The 20452-nt window shown below is 35.4% G+C and overlaps 1 protein-coding gene across 1 annotated transcript in view; it reads left to right on the top strand.

Annotated features, from left to right (window-relative positions):
* ANKS1B (ankyrin repeat and sterile alpha motif domain containing 1B) overlaps nucleotides 1–20452 on the top strand; it is a 406509-nt gene that overhangs the window by 35889 nt on the left and 350168 nt on the right. Inside the window, exons 2-3 of the mRNA XM_041409745.1 lie at nucleotides 9842–9922; nucleotides 13933–14089. Of these exons, the coding sequence (XP_041265679.1) occupies nucleotides 9842–9922; nucleotides 13933–14089 (238 nt within the window). The remainder of the gene's footprint in view (nucleotides 1–9841; nucleotides 9923–13932; nucleotides 14090–20452) is intronic.

Raw genomic sequence — 20452 nt, 5'->3', positions numbered from 1 at the left:
GGTTTCTAAGATGAACAATCCTTAGTACTGGATTGAGGTCACAGATATAACAGCATCCATATTCAAAAATCTTTTATACAAATTGTTACTCTTCCCAGTGCTGCTTCCAGTGCCAGAGCTTCAGGAATTTTTATTCCGCTTAAACAAATGTCAGTAAGTGTTCCAGGATGCATAATTAATCATTTAGAGTTTTTAAAATCTCCTTTTCTAGTAAATATTTGCTTTGCCTCTCTGTGATAAGAATGTGTTTAAAATTGCAAACTCCATGAATTTATGCTGGATGGGAATACTGTGCTGGATCTCCAAAAATTAATTGTGGAAAAAAAGTCTCTTTTCTTACTAAAGATTCAAGGTCAGTTGAATTAGGAAAAAGAATGGCTAAGGGAATATTTTTCCTAATAAAATATGTCATCATATCTGCATTTATGAGAGAAAGAGAAATATGACTTTGCTTCAGTTTATTTCTGATAAAGGTAATATTAGAGTGGCTTTTAAGAATCTTTATTTTAATTTCAGCTATTTTTTTGTGAAAGAAGGAGTCAGAATAGTCTTTCTGAGAATGTACTCTGTTCTTCAAAAGAAATAATGATGTATATACTACACCTCAGCATTCATGGGTATATTCATATAAGTGGATGGAATCTAAAAGTCATAGAATAAGCGGAGTTGGAAGGGACCCACAAGGGTTCATCAAAGTCCAACTGGTGGCCCTGCAGAGCACCATCCCCAGGGGCCACGCCCTGTGACTGAGGGCATTGTCCAGACGCTCCCAGAGCTCTGTCAGGCTGGTGCTGTGACCACTGCCCTGGAGAGCCTGTTCAATGCCCAAACACCCTCTGGGAAAAGAACCTTTTTCTAATACCCAAGCTAAACCTCCCCTGACACAACTTCAGGCCATTCCCTCAGGTCCTGTCACTGCTCACCGTGGACTGCCCCCCAGTGTCTGCCCCTCCTCTTCCCTTCAGAAGAAGTTGTTACTGCAATGAGAATTGCAGACTCTTCAGGTCTCCTTGAGGCTGAACAGGGCAAGTGTTCAAGCTGCTCCTCCTATGGCTTCCCCTCAAGGCCCTTCACCGTCTTTGTAGCTCTCCTTTGGTTGCTCTCTAAAACTTTATATCATTCTTATATGGTGGCACCCAAACCTGCAAACAGCACTCGTGCTGAGGCCACACTAATGCAGAGTAGAATGGGACAATCCCCTCCCTCAGCCAACTGGTGAGTGAGTGTTTGATGTACTTAGAATCATGAGATATGCAAGGGTTTTCACAACCCCTCAGAGGACTGATTCTTGTTGCACTTATAGAAAAATAATTATTGTTTATGTAATTTCACTAAGGATTAGTTGTCTGAAAAGAGTTGAGAGAACCCAGTATTTATTTATGAAGGGAGTTTAATAGATGAGTGTATCCATAACTATTGTATTCACACTGAAAAAAAGATATAGCCAAGGCAATTAGCCTTTCTCTATTATATGGTCTAATTGTAAATAACACAGTGAGCTGTGTTCCTGGTTAATCTTGATCAATCTGTAGATCTTATGCAAAGTGTCTGATTCATAACAAATATGTAGAACCCAACTACCTCATACATGTTAGGGAGCCCAAATTCATGATACAATGGATGTGGAGTTGCTCTTCGTAGGAACATTTAATCTGATGCACTGATCTTCAGCATTAGCTGTGCGGTATTCCTTCAGATTGCTCAGATCACCTAAGATCATACATACCATTGGCAATGGTTTTAGAATATGATTTATGTTGCTTAAACATGAATGATTTTACTTATTAAAGGTACTGCCTGCTGATCTGGTTTTGGACTGTGGATTTTCATAATTTAGTAGTTCTTACAGCATTCTTCTGCAGGATGATGCCAAATGAGAGCTAATGTTTTTTCTGTCAGAATGGATTTTCAAGGACAGAACCCCAGACTGAATCCAAAGATCTGTCTGAGTTGTCACTGACAAGCTGGGGTTAGTATGGTTCTCTGTGGACTAAGCAGAACTCCAGCATGTCCCTATAGACAAATGGAATACAGAGAAACCCTTATGTCATAACTGATGAAGGCTTTCTCTCTTTTAACTATTCCAGGCAAATTGGTCTTGACTGTAAAAGCTAACCAGTATTAGTCAGGAACATTTTGCTTTCTGAATATAGCCACAATATTATGCAGTATACTCAGCCAGTGTACTTCTAGATGAGTAGTCCATAAGGAATGATGAAGCCAGACTGGTTAGGTAAAGGTCAAATGCAAAGTTACCTTACATATGACAGATTTTTTAAATGAAGCATAACTGATTTCCTATTCCTTTGTGTGACATCATCCTGAAGTCAATGTGTTTCTCCTTTTGGTTTTTGCATATTAACTGATCTTTTACAACATTTAAAGTGATGTAACTATTAAGACTATCAGGATAAAACTACTTACCCTCAAGGGAAATTGATTGCAACTTTAAGTAAACAGAGTCCTTACTTAGTTAAAACAGTTAATGTGACTTCTGTTCAAGTGTAGTTTATTTAGATTTTACCATGTAGAGTACTTAATTGGAGAGACTGAGTGCTCATCAACATGTTTTTCTAGGTAGATTCTTTCCCAAACTGGGCATACCTAAATTTGCACGTAGTTACATAAGCACAGACTGTTCAATCTGAAGAGTTGTAGGACATGCCTCCCAGTGGTCCATGTTAATCATACAAGACCACTGTTTTCTCTAGTATTTTTAATATAGATGTCTTAACCTCAGAGACATACAGCTACACAACTGGCTCCCAGGCTGCTTCACCTACTTTGCTGACTGATCCAGCTTGGTCTTCTTAACCAGTCACACGCTGCCTCACACACCCATGCTACAGCTGCAGCCTCTGTGGACACATGTGGGTCCTCTGATCCAAGGTCTCCCTCCAGTAGAGCAGACCCTCATTGGCTCCATTTCCTGACCAGACTGACGTATATTCTCACTAACCCATCATCTGACTCAAGTGCAGGTAGTTTGGCCCTCTTACATGCACACAGGATAGATCACCTTGCCCGGAGAAATAGACCCAGAATTTAATAAGATAGATTGCAGGATGTGACCAGCCTATAGTTCTGCAGAACCAAATATACACAAGTGATCAACCCTTTTTGTCCCCTTATCCCTCTGTCTTCTTAAACTTGTTCCTCCCCAAATCACCTAAATCCATCCCTTTCCCTGCCTTTGGTTCCTCCTCTAATATCCCATCAGAAATCCTACTCAATCCACGTGTCCTGTAGCCCTAGACAGTGGTGTCTCTCATTGTTTCATGTTGATATGTGTCACCCCTAGGCACTGTCGTGGAGGCTCTCACAGCACAGTTTTGAGAGGAACCCCAACAACACCCCTTTGTCTGCCATGGTGCTGCTGTGCTCTGGTGGACTTACATGGATGAGCTTTTAATGCACTGGTGATGCTTCTGTGCTGAGGTCCGGAGTAGTGGGGCCAGGGCATTACTTGATTTTCCCACTTTCTGTTGTCCTTTTTTTCTCCATTGTGGATAAACAGGAGCTGTTTATCACATAAGCTAGCACATGAATGTGTATAGTTTCCAATCATCTCAGTACTCTTCCAGCCTGTTCTTTGGGTACTTCACAATTGTAATGTCCTTATTTACAGGTTCTATAATTTCTCATCTCAGGAGTTCCTTTAAAGTTATTTAAGTCCTAACGCTATCAAAATGCACTTTTGTAAAACCTTTTTCTTTCAATTGCAATTGTTTTATCTTGAGGTTATTCAAATGATAAGGTCATATTGTCTCTCTGTAAGGCTCATCATGACTAATCTATTCTGGATAGGCAGGACTTTGGTGTAGGTACACCCACAGTTTGTTGTAATTGGGAGTGGGGCTGCAGCCGAGCCTCATCCCTAGTGGGCTACAGCTGTGCAGGGCAGGTGAACAGCATTGAAGGTAATGAGACATGGAGTGCCCAGGTGCACTGAGCCTCGTCCCCAGTGGGCTACAGCTGTGCAGGGCAGGTGAACAGCATTGAAGGTAATGAGACATGGAGTGCCCATGTGCACTGACCAATCACCCAGGGAACAGAAGGCACACATGAACATGAAGGTTATAAAAGATTGGGCTAAAGATCAAGAAGGACAGGTGCTTGCAGCTTTCTGAAGTGATAGGATGTTCCTCTGTATGGGTAAGTGCCTGAAGCCTTCTGATGTGCTGCGGTGTTACTTTGTATGAGTTGAAGCCTTCTGGTGTTGCATGGTGATACTCTGTGTGTTGTGGCCTTCTTGACTGTGGCATGTGCTGTGACACGTTGGTATCTCTATGTGTCTGGCTTTCTGCCTCTCTTCAGCAACACACTGACTTTCAGTCATTTATAATCAATCTTCTCATAGTTTTTTCCACTGGAGAAGCAATGGATGGCAGGTTGGACTAATGGTGGTACAGGTATCATCATTCTCCAACCAAAAATATAGTTAGTAACAGCGAGAGTGGTACGTGAGCAAGTATATGAGGTTATCTATAGGACATTATGTTATTTGTGTATTTTCAAATGCTGCCCCTCTACTCCAAATTTTAGTCTGGGCAGATGTAGCCTGTTAAATCTATCAGTGTTCATTTAGCAATGATCCTTCACAAAACTTGAAAAACAATAATTACTGGTAAGATACTGCTTTTTGAGTCTTATTGTTGGACACAGTCCTGTTCTTCTACATGTTTTCTTAAATTACACTTTTTATTTCTATGCTTGTGTTATCACTCTAACTGTTCCTGTTTTGTTGCATATTTGGAAAAAGATCTTTTTCTAATCCACTGTTCTAGCTAGCTCTAAGTATAGTAATGACCAAAGGTTATATACTAAATAATCCAGCTCATAATGTGCATTGCACTTGCTATATCAAATAGAAATCACAAGTTGAAGAGACACAGTATGGAAATGAGATCATAGTTTGGTGGTATCCTCCAGTTTTGCAGACTTACACTAAGGCCAAGACTGTAAAAAGATCAAGGTTAAAGAAAGCAAGTGGAATGAGCTGCTTTAGAACCTGAACTTGAGTAACATCCTTAATCCCATGAATAGTTGATAATTAATTTTGTTGTATTTTTTTATATTGAGGGAACTAAACACGAGGAATCAAAATGAAATAAGTGCATTGAAAATTGAGTCAGATTTCACAATGATACAACAAAAGCAGTAAATCAGAATTATATATACAATAAGCTTTTAGCATAAAATCAATATTAACTGAATTGATAATACATTTGCCATTCCCTTTATTTTTAATTACAATTATAAAAAATATCTTTTCATTTGAGATTTTTAACTCTCAGTTGCTTCATGCAACAGGTTTTTTTTGATACTGGAATGAAAATCAAAGATAGCCTTACTCAAAGTATCATCTACTTTTTCAGTTTAATACCTATAACTGCACCTGCTTGAAATTAATCCTAAAAAATATTTTTCTTTTTTTTTTTTTTTTTGCATGTACAGTTATTTGTTAGGCTTTAAAATATAACTTTCTAAAAGGGTTTTATCTCCACTGCTACTAAATGCAAACATTTAAGTTTACTTTATTTGAAGTCATTTGAAGGACATACATCAAATTCAATGAAGGAATGTTCATAATAGGTTAAAACCATACATGAAAAAGAAATATATTTTTAATAGTATATTTGGCATAACACTGGATTCTAACAAAGAGGAATCCTCAGAAAGAAAATCACATTTACTAAAATGATACACTTCTATATTTTATAAGTAACATTAAGTTATATGGGTTAGAGCAGAGTTGTCAATTTGGTGTATTTGTGTGTAAAATAGAGAATGGGAGCTATTTTTCTGCTGTTCGTAATAAGTAACATCATTATTATATGTCTGAATGATGATACATATCATTGTGTAAAAGTTTGCATTTTCAAAATTGTCTGGAAAATTGCCCATGTACATTGTATAAACTGAGTTTACAGAACTGAACACATCTATGAATGTAGGCAGAGGACTAATAAAGAGCCTGGCCATGTGCTTAAAAAACTTCAGTCAATGTGTTTCTGCCAGATGAACAAAAAGCATGGAAAATTTGGAAGATTTTGGCTCATAACACAAATTCCTGTAGTATGTATTTATTCTGTGGAACACAGGAACAGTAAGAGGCTGTGGAAATCTGAACTGATTTATGTTTGCCACTGACATCAATGGAAAGAGGATGGAGTTTAGAATGTCATGTCATCAGGCAGCTTTCTAAGGCTCTTAAAAATTCTTATCGTTGCTTCCCAAGAGTATTTCCCTTTCACCTTAGCAAAACTACCATATAAGGGCCAGAAATATTATTGCATAGTCATGAAATAGTATAATGATAGTTGAATGATATAATGCAGGTGTATATATTAGACAGAGAAGAAATGTGATGGAAAAATTATATGTACCTTGCAAACATAGTTTTGGTACTACTGGTGGAGGGTGTGTCTGTGTGATGATTAGCTGGAAAAAGCTTTTATTTCCCTGATTTTCCGTTCATATGTGTAACAGCCACTTCACAATTATTTCTTTCCAAAAAGCACAGCAAAATAAATCAGCCAACCTACCATCTTTTTCTTTTATCTGTCCTTTTCATGTTTCTTTTGAAATTTTACTCTTTACATGTAACTACTTGAGCTCATTTAAAAAAAAAAACACAGTAATTTGCTTACCAAGTAAGGGGGATTTTCAATTAATATTTGTTATCCGTTCATAAGATCAATATTCTTTGCCCACAGTGAGAGCAGACTGTTAAGAAGGAGATAGTTCTGCTTTTAGCAATAACATAAATAGTATAACGGACTTCTGTGTCTTTGTGTCTTACTTTAGCAGGAGGTAATGGAAGAAACTAATTGATAATCATGTTTTAATTCACCATTGAATGAAAACTAATTTTTTCACAAAAAGTAGGTTCAGTTACATTTAAAAAATTGATTATGTAATGGGAAAGTTTTAATTTACTGATGTACATGGGAAAACAGATTCCTAACTTACTATTGCATGCCACATTAAGACATTTAATTGACTGCATCACTGGAAGAAATATGCTTTTGAGAACATTCAATATTGACAGTATTCTGAAGAGTTGCTAATTTTCTCTCAACAAATGTTCTTTTCTGGAGAGTGAATGGTATTTGTTTTTTCTGCCAGATCCTCCTTGGTGTTGCTTTCACAGAGGTTTTAATACACAAATCAATATATTTAATGATTCTTCACATATCATATATGTTTATGATACCAAAGAAGGAATCTTTAGGCATTTCCTCAATCTCTACTCCACTTTTGGTTGAAGTCTCCTGCATTTTATGCAGCTTATATATGACTGGACTTCTGTCCTGCTGCATTCTAGTTGCAAGAGAAGACCTTTTGCTGAAGCTGGGAGTTTTAGGATGTAAAAATTTGTATTCAGACTGTCCAATTTGAATTTGATGCTCAGTTATCAAAGCATTAATATCCTGTGTATATACTGGGTCTGTTGCAATGCAAGACCTTCTGGGAGAGGATTTCAGAGCGGCCCAAGGGAAGAGAGCTGCCTGCAGCTGAGTCCTGCTTGTGTTTGCTGAGTTCTGCAGTTTGATAACCACGCTGTGGTTTTAAGCACGTCTTTGTGTACCCTTTGGGAGCTGACAGTGATTAGTCTGTCCATCCTGTCCTGTGTCTCTGAGTCAGCAGCATTTACTCATTGTCTTTTGTCCTTTGCCTCTCAGCTGCCCAGCCTGTGTGTTGTGAGGAGTTTCACACTGGTGCATTTATGTACTCTCTAATAAAGTCTCAGAGGGTTTTTTTTAAAAAAAAATCAGTACAGTTTCAGTTTAAAAATATTTTCTAAAACCAGAGGCAGGAAGTATAATAATGTTTTAATTAGTGAATGGATTAAAGAAGAAAATTGGGGGAGAATGAATGAGGATTATCTTGGGAGTTTGGGTAGGAGGTTTTTAGTTTTTCTTTTATTATTTTTTTTATTCATAATGCTTAGCGCATCACAAACAGTATATGAATTCATGGATCCTTGCATTTTAAAAAACTACAAACAGACAAATCCTAACAACTCTTAAGTCAAAGAAAGCAAGCTATCATCACCAAGTAAATTATGTTCTGGTTGGTAGTGTATTTTTTTGGTAGTATTTAAAATCTTTCTACACCACTTCTTGTTTTCTTCATTCTCCTATAAGCTTCATTCTCCTATACATATCAAAGGATGAAAATCGAATTCAATAAACCAACAATAATTGATAAACACTATTCAAAAGTGTAAGAGAGGTTGTACCTTATCAATACATAAGGACTTCTTTCCTCCTAACAGAAAGGAAGCATTGCCTTTGCCATGTAAATTATGTCTGTCTATTACAGAGGAGCTATCAGTTCAGTGACTCAATTTTTACTATTCCATAAAGTTGAAATAATTTCCTTTAATTGAAAATATTAGAATTACTTTTCTTATCCGAAAGTTGCTTTCTGTAGAAAAGAACATCTGTAGATGTCTGAGCAGATTTTTTTAAAAGTTACTTTTTTTTTTTTCTTTGCACCCAAGAAAATAATTCAGTCCTGTTCTTCCAAGAAATTAAATTGCAGGGAGAGGTGAGGTACCCAGCATTATGTAGAATTATGCTCAGTGCAGAACACAATGTTTCACACAAATAATTCTGTATGCACACAGTATTACTTGTGGGAAAACAACTGCTTAAGTTTGAGCTAATGAATCATTCAAATATACACAATGAAAAAGAGACCAGTCTACATCAGTATTCCCTAGTGTGGACATATATATCTATATATATGTGCGTATACATATATTCCATTTTGTAGGTAATAAAATGCAGATTTAATAGTAAATCTTAAAAATAGTTTGTTAAGCATAACGCGTCATTTTACTGATGTAGATCATGAAAAATGTCAGTATGAAAAATTCTTTTTACTTGTTAGCTTCAAATTCTTTTCTTTAAACAACAGCACTCAATTCTTATATGTGAAGGGAAATATGGCTTGCCAGTGACTGTTTAGCACTGTATAAGAAACTAATGAATATAGACTGTAATTCAGCACTCATAATTGTGTTCTGGAAGTTTTAATACTAATGATGAAAACTGTTACAGAAAAGTTAATTGCTTCTGTAAAGGGTGCAATCAGTTTTAAATTTGGTCGGTTAGATAAAAAAGCTTGCTGGTTCTCAAGACACCTCTGTTATTCAATTTCCAGGTAGATTAGCACCCGTGTTTTCCACTTTGAGACAAAGTATGTTCTTTACCATTTTTGACAAGTCCATAATAGATCATGTGACTGGTTAAACAGGACATGTAATGAGGCTGTCTGTAAAATACAGCAAGATAACAAAATGTAATTTAATTAACTTATTTTTGAAAGTATATCTAATTTATTTAAAAAATATAATAATCTAAAGTGGGAGCTAAAATATCAAGTTAAGTAAAAGGAACAAATTTCTTGACCCTTTAAATAATATGATTAGTTCTCACTAATCTGATGTTTGTTTGATTCTAGACTAATTGACCTAAAGAAAATGAATACTTGTGGAAAAGTAGTATAAAATGATAACCTCAGTGTAATTACCAGAGTAAAAGAGGGAGAAGAGTTCTACCTGAAATCACTGTTCTGTCATTAGTCTCTGCCCTACATAAAGTTCATGACTCTTATGTACATTAATATGTAAAATTAGTTTTATAGATAAATTATATTGATATCAAGATGACACCTGGTATTTTAAGTTTCTTTCAAGATAATTCATCTCTTCAAGTTTAATCACACTTGTTGCAGATATCTTCAGATTATTTGTAGATCGAATTTTTGACACTTCTGCACTTGCCAAGTCAAAAAAATTAACATCACAATTTTGCTTTATTTGCAGCATCTGGCGAGGACCAAACATAAACTGCACTGACAGTTCAGGTTACACTGCTTTACATCATGCAGCTTTAAATGGACACAAGTAAGTTCCTCACATTTTGTTTTTATGTAGAATGATATTTAACTGTGTAGCACAAGAAAATATAGCATAGTTCTGAGATCTGTACCAAAAATCAGTAAACCTTGACTTACTAAAAAGCTTTCTTTCCAAGTGGAATGTATTAATATAAGATATTTTGACAGTGTCATCAATATCAATAAGTAGTAATGACAAATGGGAAATGGAGTTTCAAAGCTATTGATTCTATGCTGCTTCTTCCAAATTCTTCCTCAGTTTTGGGGAAATGTAGCATTGTTGCTGCTAGTCTTTGCTCTAGTGCTTTTTCATTGCTGGGAAATCGCAGCAGAAAGTATTGTGTTATATTTCTGTATGTACATAGATATAGGAGTGAATGTTTCAGGAAGCAGTTTTATGAAACAAAGAACAGTAGAGATTAATTGTTATGAAAGCAAAAGTAACGTGAAAAGACTCTTTAGTAATTAAACACTTTAAAAGCAGGAAAAAAAGGGTATTTTTACTGAAGGGAATTTTGACATAAAGCTTTGGTTAGCTCCTCTGTGGGAAATAAGGAATTGATCCAAACACAGTGGAAATTAAGAGTGATCTGCATGAATTTTAATGTGATTTTGCACTGTCCATATAATAACACATGGGTATGTAATTATTATTTATTTTCTCATTGCACGATTTTTGCATCCTTCTATGGAAAAATTAAAACTTTAGGATGTGTCTTCAATTGTATTCTAGAAAGGTGCCTATTTTCTTTAGGATGGATCAATCTTTTGTTGAATATGGGATATTCTTTCTAAATAAATATATAAAGTAAACTCTTGAACTAGATATTGTGCATTTTCAGCTGTGTAGGAAGATGCAGAATCATCCATTAATATGTTTTGACTTCCATAAAATTAGGTCTGAGTTCTTAATATTATCTGGTAAACTTAGGATTTTTGTTCCCTGTTGAGGTGAACTCTCTGCGTTTGGAGACACAAGGCTTGATTCCATTTTCTCAGAAGGCTGATTTATTATGTTATATATTATACTAAAATACTACATTAAAACTATACTAAAAGAACAGAGAGAAAAGATGATCAGAAGGCTACAAAGAACAGGAGTAGAACAGAATGCATAACAAAATCCTGTGACTGCTCACAGCCTTGGCACAGGTGGCTGTGATTGGTCATCAATTGAAAACAATCCACATGGACCAATTGCAAATGCACTTGTTGCATTCCACAGCAGCAGATAGTTATTGTTTACATTTCTTTCCTGAGGCTCTCAGCTCCTCAGGAGGGGAAAAAACCTAGGAAAGGTTTTTTAATAAAATATCATAGCTACAGTTCATGATTTATGGATTGTTTCTTGTGCTGTTGCTAATTTTTGAGCAACCAAACCCCAAGCATTGTCTTGCAAAGATTTCTGATTTTAAATAGATGAAAACTGCCTTTAGTATATTTAATACAAGCTATATGGTAATAGTTACACAGAAAGTTAAAAATATTGCTGTATAAACACTGAAACTATCAGAGGTTTCAAGTGAATCCTAGCAATATAAACTATAAAACCCCCAAACACACAAAAGTCAAATGATGATTTCAGAGACAGTATTGACGAAACTTCTTCCAAGGTTGGGGAGGACTTAAAAATGTGGACTTATGTACAGCAGCAGATATAACTACAGCCTTTGGAAAGTCCAGGGTTGGCTGCTATGACCCCTTACAGTAGGATAAGTAGCAGTAACTGACATCACAATTATGCCTTGTTATATTAAAATAAACTGAAATACATCATGAGGTATTTTGTGATAAATCATGAGGGTTTTGGGACCTCTTACCCCAGCCGTTATACTGATCCTGCTGCAATGGTAGTATGGCCAGCAAGAGAATTGGACAGACACCTGGTGGTCCTAATTTTGTTAGTCATCACAAATAACCAATAAATTATTTTACACTCTATTTGAATTTTCAGACTTGATACTCAAAGTCAAAATGGCATGCAATCATTTGACACAAGAATCTGTCCACTTAGGAGAAGTTCCTGTCCTTTAAAAACTTCTTGGATTTTAATTTTTCCCACTTTACATTAGGTTTAACGTGGGAGATTTCAGAGTTTGTCAAGAAAAGTAAGAACATAAGAATTTGTTGGTCTGGAATACTTGGACCATTGTTCAAATACTTGCTTATCACTGAATGTGATGAATTCCCTCCTTCTTGATTATTCTGGGATAATTTTCTTTCTTTTTGAAATGATTCTGCTTTACATAAGTAATTAAATAATATCTGGGGCAAGCACTGGAATCTCAGTCTCCCTAAGTAATTTCACTTAGCCCAGTAATGTTACTGGGCTAAGGACTTTCAGTCTTCTCTCTGAAATGTATTTCATAAAATGAAAAGTTCTGCCAAAGCACTAAAAAAGACTCACCCTAGATAAGTGTGATGGGTCAGGGCATTCTTGAAGGATGAAGGAGATGCATGTTCTCTTTTGTAACTTGAATCTCCCAATAGATTCTTCCAAAAATTCCTGTATGTTGTAGTCTATAGATTTCATCTGTGCTGAGCTTTTCTTCTGATTTTCTTCCACTTAGTTGAGTTTATGCTTCCTTTGTCTGGTGTTCCTTTCAAAGGAACTACTGTTATGTCTAGCTCTCATTGGACCATTTACTGCAAAACTATTATTTAATAGGAAGTCTCTCAAACCTTATGTGTACTAAAAAGTTTCCCTCAGGAGTCACTTTTCTGGAACTTCTTGTGTAACAGAAATCTTTCTGTAGTGGACCTGCTATTTTTTGTCTGTTCTCATGGCATTTGACCTTGTCAGGAGTAACCAAAATCCAGCTAAAATTTTTCTCAAAGCTTAGGTGTGATGACTCCAGTATCTTCTGAAGTCAACTGGCAGTTTCTTTTGAGCTGGATATATTCCCTCAAAGCTCACCACATTTTTCTTTCAATATGAAACTAAATAAGGTTCCATCAAGGCTGGAAAAATAATGGCCTTAGATTTATCTTCTGTCTTAATTTATAGTCAGTTTGTAGTTATTATTTTTGTAATAACATAAGCTACATTGAGCTCTCTCCCCTCACTGTTTTTTTTTGAGCCAAATCAGTAAGTTGGTGTCTCCGTATTTGTAAAAAGTGTTCATAGAGCTGCCCACACTGGATCATAGATTCTCTTAGCTTAATAACTAATGAGGCCAAACTGTGTCAAACTATGAGACTACAAATGCAGCAGTAAGACAGAATTTATTTACTTTCTGACATACTTGGTAATGTTATCATACCACACAGCTGATTTTTAGTTCAGCTTTTGAAGTTAAGTACAGGAGACTGCTTAAAAATCAGGGATGCAATATACCAACGTATGCTAATTTTTCACTTAATGTATGATAAGCCACACCAAAAGGAATATAAAGAGAATTAAAATGGTTATAAGTCACTTTTCACCTCTCTGCTACAAGGCAGCTGAACGTGGGAAATGAAAATAGCAGTTTTTTCATAGAAGTTATTTCATATATCTAGCTAGATCATAATTAAATTGTTTCCTGACTATCTTTGAGATAATGACTTAAAGAAGAGGAAAGACTATTGCTAAAGCCTTATGGTAAGAAATGTGTCCATCAAACTATCCTCTTGTCATCTTGCCTCCAGAATTCAGCAGTGATGGAGACAAGAGTACTTCTCTGCCTTTAGTGCCTTGAGGGACATGCACATGTTCTGTACAGGCAAATTCTAAAAAAGATTTGGTGGCCAGGTGATCCTATTGAAAGAAACAAATCAAGATCTGATGATAATATTGTTGGTGTTCATAATAAGTAAGAATCATTACAAGTAATGGCATTTTGTCTGTGTTTCAATATCTGTTTCATTTTCAGAAATTGTTGGTCTTCACTTCTTGTAGCTGTTTCACTTGAAACACAGGCTTGGTTTTTTTTTTTTTGTTTTACAGGATAAAAATATTGGTCATATGTATGTTCATGTGAAAACTTAATAAAATTAGCTTCCTGTCGATTTTTAGATTTACCTCCTATTTTCCAGGGATATAGTTCTCAAATTACTTCAGTATGAAGCATCAACCAATGTAGCAGATAATAAAGGTTACTTTCCTATTCACTTGGCTGCTTGGAGAGGAGATGTAGATATTGTGAAGATTCTCATCCATCATGGACCATCACACTCCAGAGTGAATGAACAGGTAAAGTGGTAAAAAATATTTGTGTGCATCATCAGAAAAAAAAACCAAAAACCCAGCACATATTCTTTTGGGTCTGACCAATTTATAGACAAGTTAAAAAAGGTCTATTTTTCATTGTTTCAGTAATTTCTTCTCAAAGATTGATAAAATCTTCTATTATAAGCATACCCAATACCTCCTTCTGAATAGGCACTGACTTAAAGAATATTAGATTTAAAAAGTATGGAAAGACTTTGTTTGTTTTGGAAAGTTCACATGAAGGCATACTCTAACTTTCCATCTTTTCTGTATAGGTGTAAATTTGCACAAACTGTGTATTTTTTACTCTATTAGATACTAAGTTCCTGAAAATATGTGAGATAAAATTAATGTCCTTAGTACATTTTAAGAGTACTGTAAATAATCAGATATGCAGAGGTAAATGACAAACCAGATGGACTGCATGGATACCCATGCAGCAGAAAGGACACATAAATAGAAAAAGACCAAGAAAAAATCATGGGAGTATTACTGTTGCATTCTGTTGTCAAACATATGGTACACCTTCTGTTTTTATTCTGTATATTCTTACGTGGTCCATTCATAGGATTAGTGCTTAGAAATAGAAAGAAGCTGATTAAAATTTGACTGAGCTGCTTGAGAACTGGAAGTAGGCTGTGAAATGCAGATAGTAACCATTAAGCAATTGCATTTGCTAGGGTAGTCAGAGTTGGAATGTGAAGGTGGGAGCCAGCTCCTAATTCAGATCTAAGCTATAATGTCTGCGTTGCCTATATGTGCACCTTCTGGTTCCACAGAGGTGTGGGCTGTGTAGTCACAGGAGCCAACAGGGCTATTCAGGTGACTAAAAGGGGGATTCAGGTAATGCAGTAATGCAGTATCTTCTGAGACCGTGCAGTACCTGAGACATCTGCGTGGGCCTGAGGGTGTGACAGAGGGTGCTCAGAATTTCCAGGTCCTCGTGGAGTGAGTGGTGAAGTCCAGGTATGGTCCCACTTGGCACCCCAGAGCACCTCAAATGGCAAAGTGCAATCTAACAAATTAATTGTTCTTAGTGTCGACATTAGTGTGGCCAGAAGGCAAACTGTGAGAAGATAAGAAATGTGAGACCTAGATGACAAACAGTTAACCAGGCTATTTGATATATCAAAAAAGTTAACATATCTATTTGATATCCGAGGTTATACACATAGCTACTGGAATCCGTAAAATAACTAAGATATGAGTATCAATACTAGTGCAGGAATTATAGGAAAGTGAAGTAATAAAATATGTCCATGTGACAGTCTTCTGTAAAATCAGAATGTGTCAGAGTATTACATCCTGTAATACTCTGACACATTCAAGAAAAAAATGATACTCAAAATTTGTCATTCTGTGATTTCAGTTTCAGATTAACATAATTCTCCAACTTTCTCATTCTCCTCAGCTGTTTTATGTAGGATGAAACTAGTTGAACTGTAGGATTACCCTTTGTCAAGGAGAGGTTTTTTCAGTTTTATTTATGCAACAAAACAAAAAGCAACTATTGAATCACGTGTCCTGTATTTGCATGAAGACCTTATGTATGTTCTATTGACAGAATACTGGAAGCTGTGTAGGAACTCCTGGGAGGGTGAGAGTCAGAAAGATATTTGAGTAAGATCAGAAAGAGAAATGTAAATTCAAACCTACTTCTCCCCAATCCCACATATATCCCCAGACTTCTAGAATATTGTCAGACTTGATTAGGTGTGCTGTATCTGGTTTGATCACTGGAGCAAATAAGCAGGGATGCAGCTTATACTTCTAAACCCCACTGATTCAAAAAAGGTCCTCAGATGTCCTCCTGTTTATGTATTTAACCCAAAAACCTTATAATAGAAAACATGTGAGCAATCCTCACAAGAAATGTTGCATCTTAAGTCTTTTAAGGGAATCTTGAGCATATCAAACTTTGAAGTTAAACTCATGTATACAAAGTTTTTCTGACCTTGTAAATTCCTTGGCGTTCCACTCTAGACAATGGCCAGGTTTATTATGTGGGCTACTTTACTGGCACCAACTTCCCCCTGCTAATTAGCACTCAGTGCAGGAGAATAGCCTTTGTATCCCAGAAAGAGGGAATGTTGTGTTACAGAGGCACCTCCATCCACATATCCTCAAATAACCCCTGAGAGGCATCCTCACCCTGACACCTGTTGTGTGTTCTGTGAGCCTGTAGGATTCTGAGGCTTTTGCTTATTTGCAGATAGGCTCTGTAAGGCAGGTGATTCCTCAATGCTCTATTAACTTCTCTCTGGAGCTGAAGCTGTGGCTTGTAAGAAATCCTGGATTACTTTTCTTTCCTTTTTCTTCAGAGAGCTGGAGATAAGGACAGCCATTTTTCATTGCACTTTTTCACCACAGCAAGTAGTGCACTCAAGTCAGACTTCTTTCCTCTGCTTTTGTTGTTGGTGTTTTTTTAAGCATCACATGAAGATGTAATTGTTTGCATTTTAAGAAAATAATTTTGTTCATGATTTAAAAGTTATTCCAACTAATTTGTAATATATTTTTATTTTCATGTACCTGCTTGGAATTCTGTGTGAGAGAAATGAATAAAAGAACTTATGGGAAAGCAATGGATGACTGAACAAAGAAATAAATGACAAGTTCATGATGCATAAATGTATATTAGATGCAATAATGGATTTTATATGGTATATTGTAAATTGATCGAACTGCATTCTACACTTTCAAAATGCAGTTAAGTAGCATCATAGCATCATATGCAACCATATCCAGCATCTAAAGCTCTGAATGCCCCCTGCTGTTCCTATTACATAAAATTGGAACAAAGAGTAAAGAGACAAACAGTTAAATGACAATTATATTATGGGGGTGGTGGAATGTAGACTGGCAGCTCTACACACCGAGAACAGTTACAGCATAACAGTTATGTAAGAAGAATTCTATCACTTAATGTAGGAGTCTTAGTTGACAGGCATGGTGTATGTTTTAAATCACAAAATATGGTGACGTTGCAGAAATAGAAGTGTTTAACTTCATTGATGAAGATTTAGAATTATGTAAATTATAAAAAGAATTAAAGTAGTATGAGATCAAAATTTGTTCATTGATAATAAAATAAAAAGGTGTGTTGTTAACAGATAAACTACTTACAATTTATTTCTGTAAAACAGATCTGGATAGCTAAAACATTTATTGTGGCAGCTTTCATCATAAAATTGCAAAATTGATAACAAATCCTAATCTATGAAAAAAATGGTTAATAAATAACAGCCACATACAGGTCAACATGCAGTATTTGGCTTTTTTTCAGGGAAAAATGTGAATAACATAAGGCATAAGTATAAAGATCTTATGAAATATGAATAAAATATATTCCAATTATATATATAGAATAGGAATTGTGAAAAATTTACAGGAAAAAATGTGAACACTTCTGAAATTTTTGTGGATTGAGTGTGCTGTAGAATTTGCCTGTGCATCAAATTGTAATTGCCACAAAACCCACCCACATTTCTTTAAAACTATTCAACAATTCTTCTGAAATATGAAGAAAGAGTCCAGGATGCATCCATATGATGTAAATGCCTAAATTTAAACATATTTGCCAACTTCTCCAAATTATCCAAATGAAACACAGACTTCTCTCAGTGGCACATCATGAACTTCCAGAAGTTCAATTCAGTTCCAAAATAGCCTGCAAAACCAATATTTTTCAAGTTCTGCATTTGATTTTACCCCTCAATTCATTTAACACTAGTGTATGAATTTCAGAGTTTCTCTTGCAGCTCTTACTATATTTTATTTAGAAGGAAAAAAAGTGCACACACAGTCTTTCTGATTTAAGCCAGCTGCAACACTAAATTAGAAAAAAGGTTTTTTCAAAGTAGTCAACCATATTGCATTACTTTTTTATCATGTTTACATAAGTAAAAGTGAATTTCAATGGGAAGTCAGTAGATTTGATTTAAATTCACACTGAGTAACTCGCAGACAAACTTCTTTTACAGAGTTATTTACTTCTTGGTGGAACTTCTCAGGAAACTGTCTTCCTGATTTAATATATAAAGTAAGACCATCCCGAGGTCATTCCTTTCTCTGTCTTGCATATATTCTTTCACTCCTTTTTTCTCTATCTAATTATTTAGTTATTAAAGCCTTATTTTTGTATTGTTTTTCTTCTAGTTGACTACTTGTGAATATATTCAGCATATAGATAGGTGTTTCCAGAATTTCCCATTTCCTCCTCCTTTTTAAATTTAAATTCTCATTTCATAATAGAGAAAATAGCAAGAAGCTTATAAAAACAAATGTCTTGTTGACTTACTCTACTTTGGGATTATGTGACAAAGAAATGGCCCAGTGATATACGAAGTCTCCTTTTTCAAGTTCAGCATCAAAACACACAGATAAAAAAAAGGAGTTGAGCATCCTTTGGAAAGGTCTGTTAAATCAGTACTTGAGTTATTATTGCTTGTACAGTACTTGCACGGACTTTAGGAGATTTAAAACTTGCTTGGCAAAGAAAAAAGGACTTCACAGCTATACAATAAATGTCCTGAATTTACCCACAGTTTAATCGTGGCTTCACAAGGGCCTTTATAATATTCATGATAGCCATTCATTCTCTTGATACTTCCTGTACTTCTTCACTATCAGACTGCCGAGCTACAATAACTGTCTCTATAATGTATTTTCTAATCTGCACTCTAATGAATAGACCTCAAGATAGATTGTACATTTTGCAGTGGCACACCTCCTTAGCAGCTAAATGATGTAGCACAGTCTGCAAATACTGATGAGATGCAGGGCTGTGAAGGCGCAGTTCAGTTGGCAGCCACACCAGCCTGAGTTCGGGCTGTCGGTGGAAAAGAAGAGATTCAGAGAAAGGCTACAAAAAATCAGGTTCATGCCCGTGAAATAACACTTGTAACAAATAATGAAAAAATTGAAAAAGGTTAAAAGCTGAATCATGGAATGCTTTCCTTATTTCTGAACAAGGTCCTTTGGACCATAAGAGTAACTACTAATAATAAAAATATTATTCATTAATATTAGATACTGTTTTTAAAATACTGTGTTTACATAATATTGGTCTACTCTTTTTACCTTACCTTGGTTCTTTTTACCTTTTTACCTACCTTCTTTTTACCTTTTACCTTGCTTATTTCTTGATCTTTCTTTTTCTAGAACCATTCAGGTGTAGAATCTGTCTTGTAGTTGCTAACATATCATGAAGTATCTGAAATTTTTACAAGGATTCTACGCTCTTTCTTCAGCACTAGATGTATTATTTAGCCCTTGGATATCAAATCTGAAGCTCTAATTACAGAATGGTGATTTGCATGGTGATATTTTTTTAGCAAATCACCTGCTCATTGCAATGACTATTAACACAAACTTTCTGTACTCCAGAAACAATTGTTTATGCTTGGAACTGAAAATACAGGCAACAGCACTAAATTATTGGTAATTTCTTGAAGAATTTTTTCACATTTTTAAAATATTACTTCAAAACAGTATGTGACTTTAGAGATATGAAGACAAACTACTTTAAAATCAATAGTCTCCTTTCCTCTCCATTCTAAGCTGATTTATTTTATATAAGTAGTACTAACTTGTCAGAGTAGATAAATTTAAAGGGCATTTAAACAAGTTTTAATTTACTCTTTGAAGGTTTAAAATATGTTTTGTTTTCTCTATCTGAATTGAATTTATTAATTTACATTTTGAAGAAGGAAGAATGCTTTACTATAAAGTTTTAATTAGGTAGTACCTCTCAGTTCTGATAACACAATATGTGCAATGCTCGTTCTGAGGACATATATGTAGGTAATTTAATTATCATGTTCACCCAGGTTGCATTCTTCTGCTTTATTTCAGTGGTATGTGGCTCTTTATAATTTTGTATCAGTTCAATTGATCTTGAACTGAAATGTAGCTTTTATTTGGCAAATAAAAAACCATAGAAAAATGTTCAACAATATACATCTGAAAATAATATTTTGCCTTTGTGCATCAGGCTGTTTTAAAATGTATCTTTTCAATATGCCTTTGGGTGAAAATTCAGCTGGATATTCTTTATCCAGAGGGAGCAGATTCCAGTTTGCTGCTCAGCAGCAGTGATTTGTACAGCTTGATGTCTATCTGTAGAGACCTGGATAGAGATCTCTGTGTCTGTATCTGTCTATCACATTTTGAGAAAAGGGCCACAGCAAATTTAACTTTTGTTTCTTTGAAAATTTAATCAGAATACTTTTAAGCTACAATATTAGCATCATTGGCATAAGATTTGAAATAGTTCAATTAGTACTTCCATAAGTTCTTGAAAAAAACACTCAGACATGAACAGATGTTGGACAGATATTTAAT

The sequence above is a fragment of the Onychostruthus taczanowskii genome, unplaced genomic scaffold (genome assembly GCF_017590055.1).
Source record: "Onychostruthus taczanowskii isolate IOZ18803 unplaced genomic scaffold, ASM1759005v1 scaffold31, whole genome shotgun sequence".
In the NCBI taxonomy this organism is placed as follows: Eukaryota; Metazoa; Chordata; class Aves; order Passeriformes; family Passeridae; genus Onychostruthus; species Onychostruthus taczanowskii.
The sequence above is the reverse complement of the archived record's forward strand: the minus strand, read 5'-3'. Positions and strand labels throughout refer to the sequence as shown.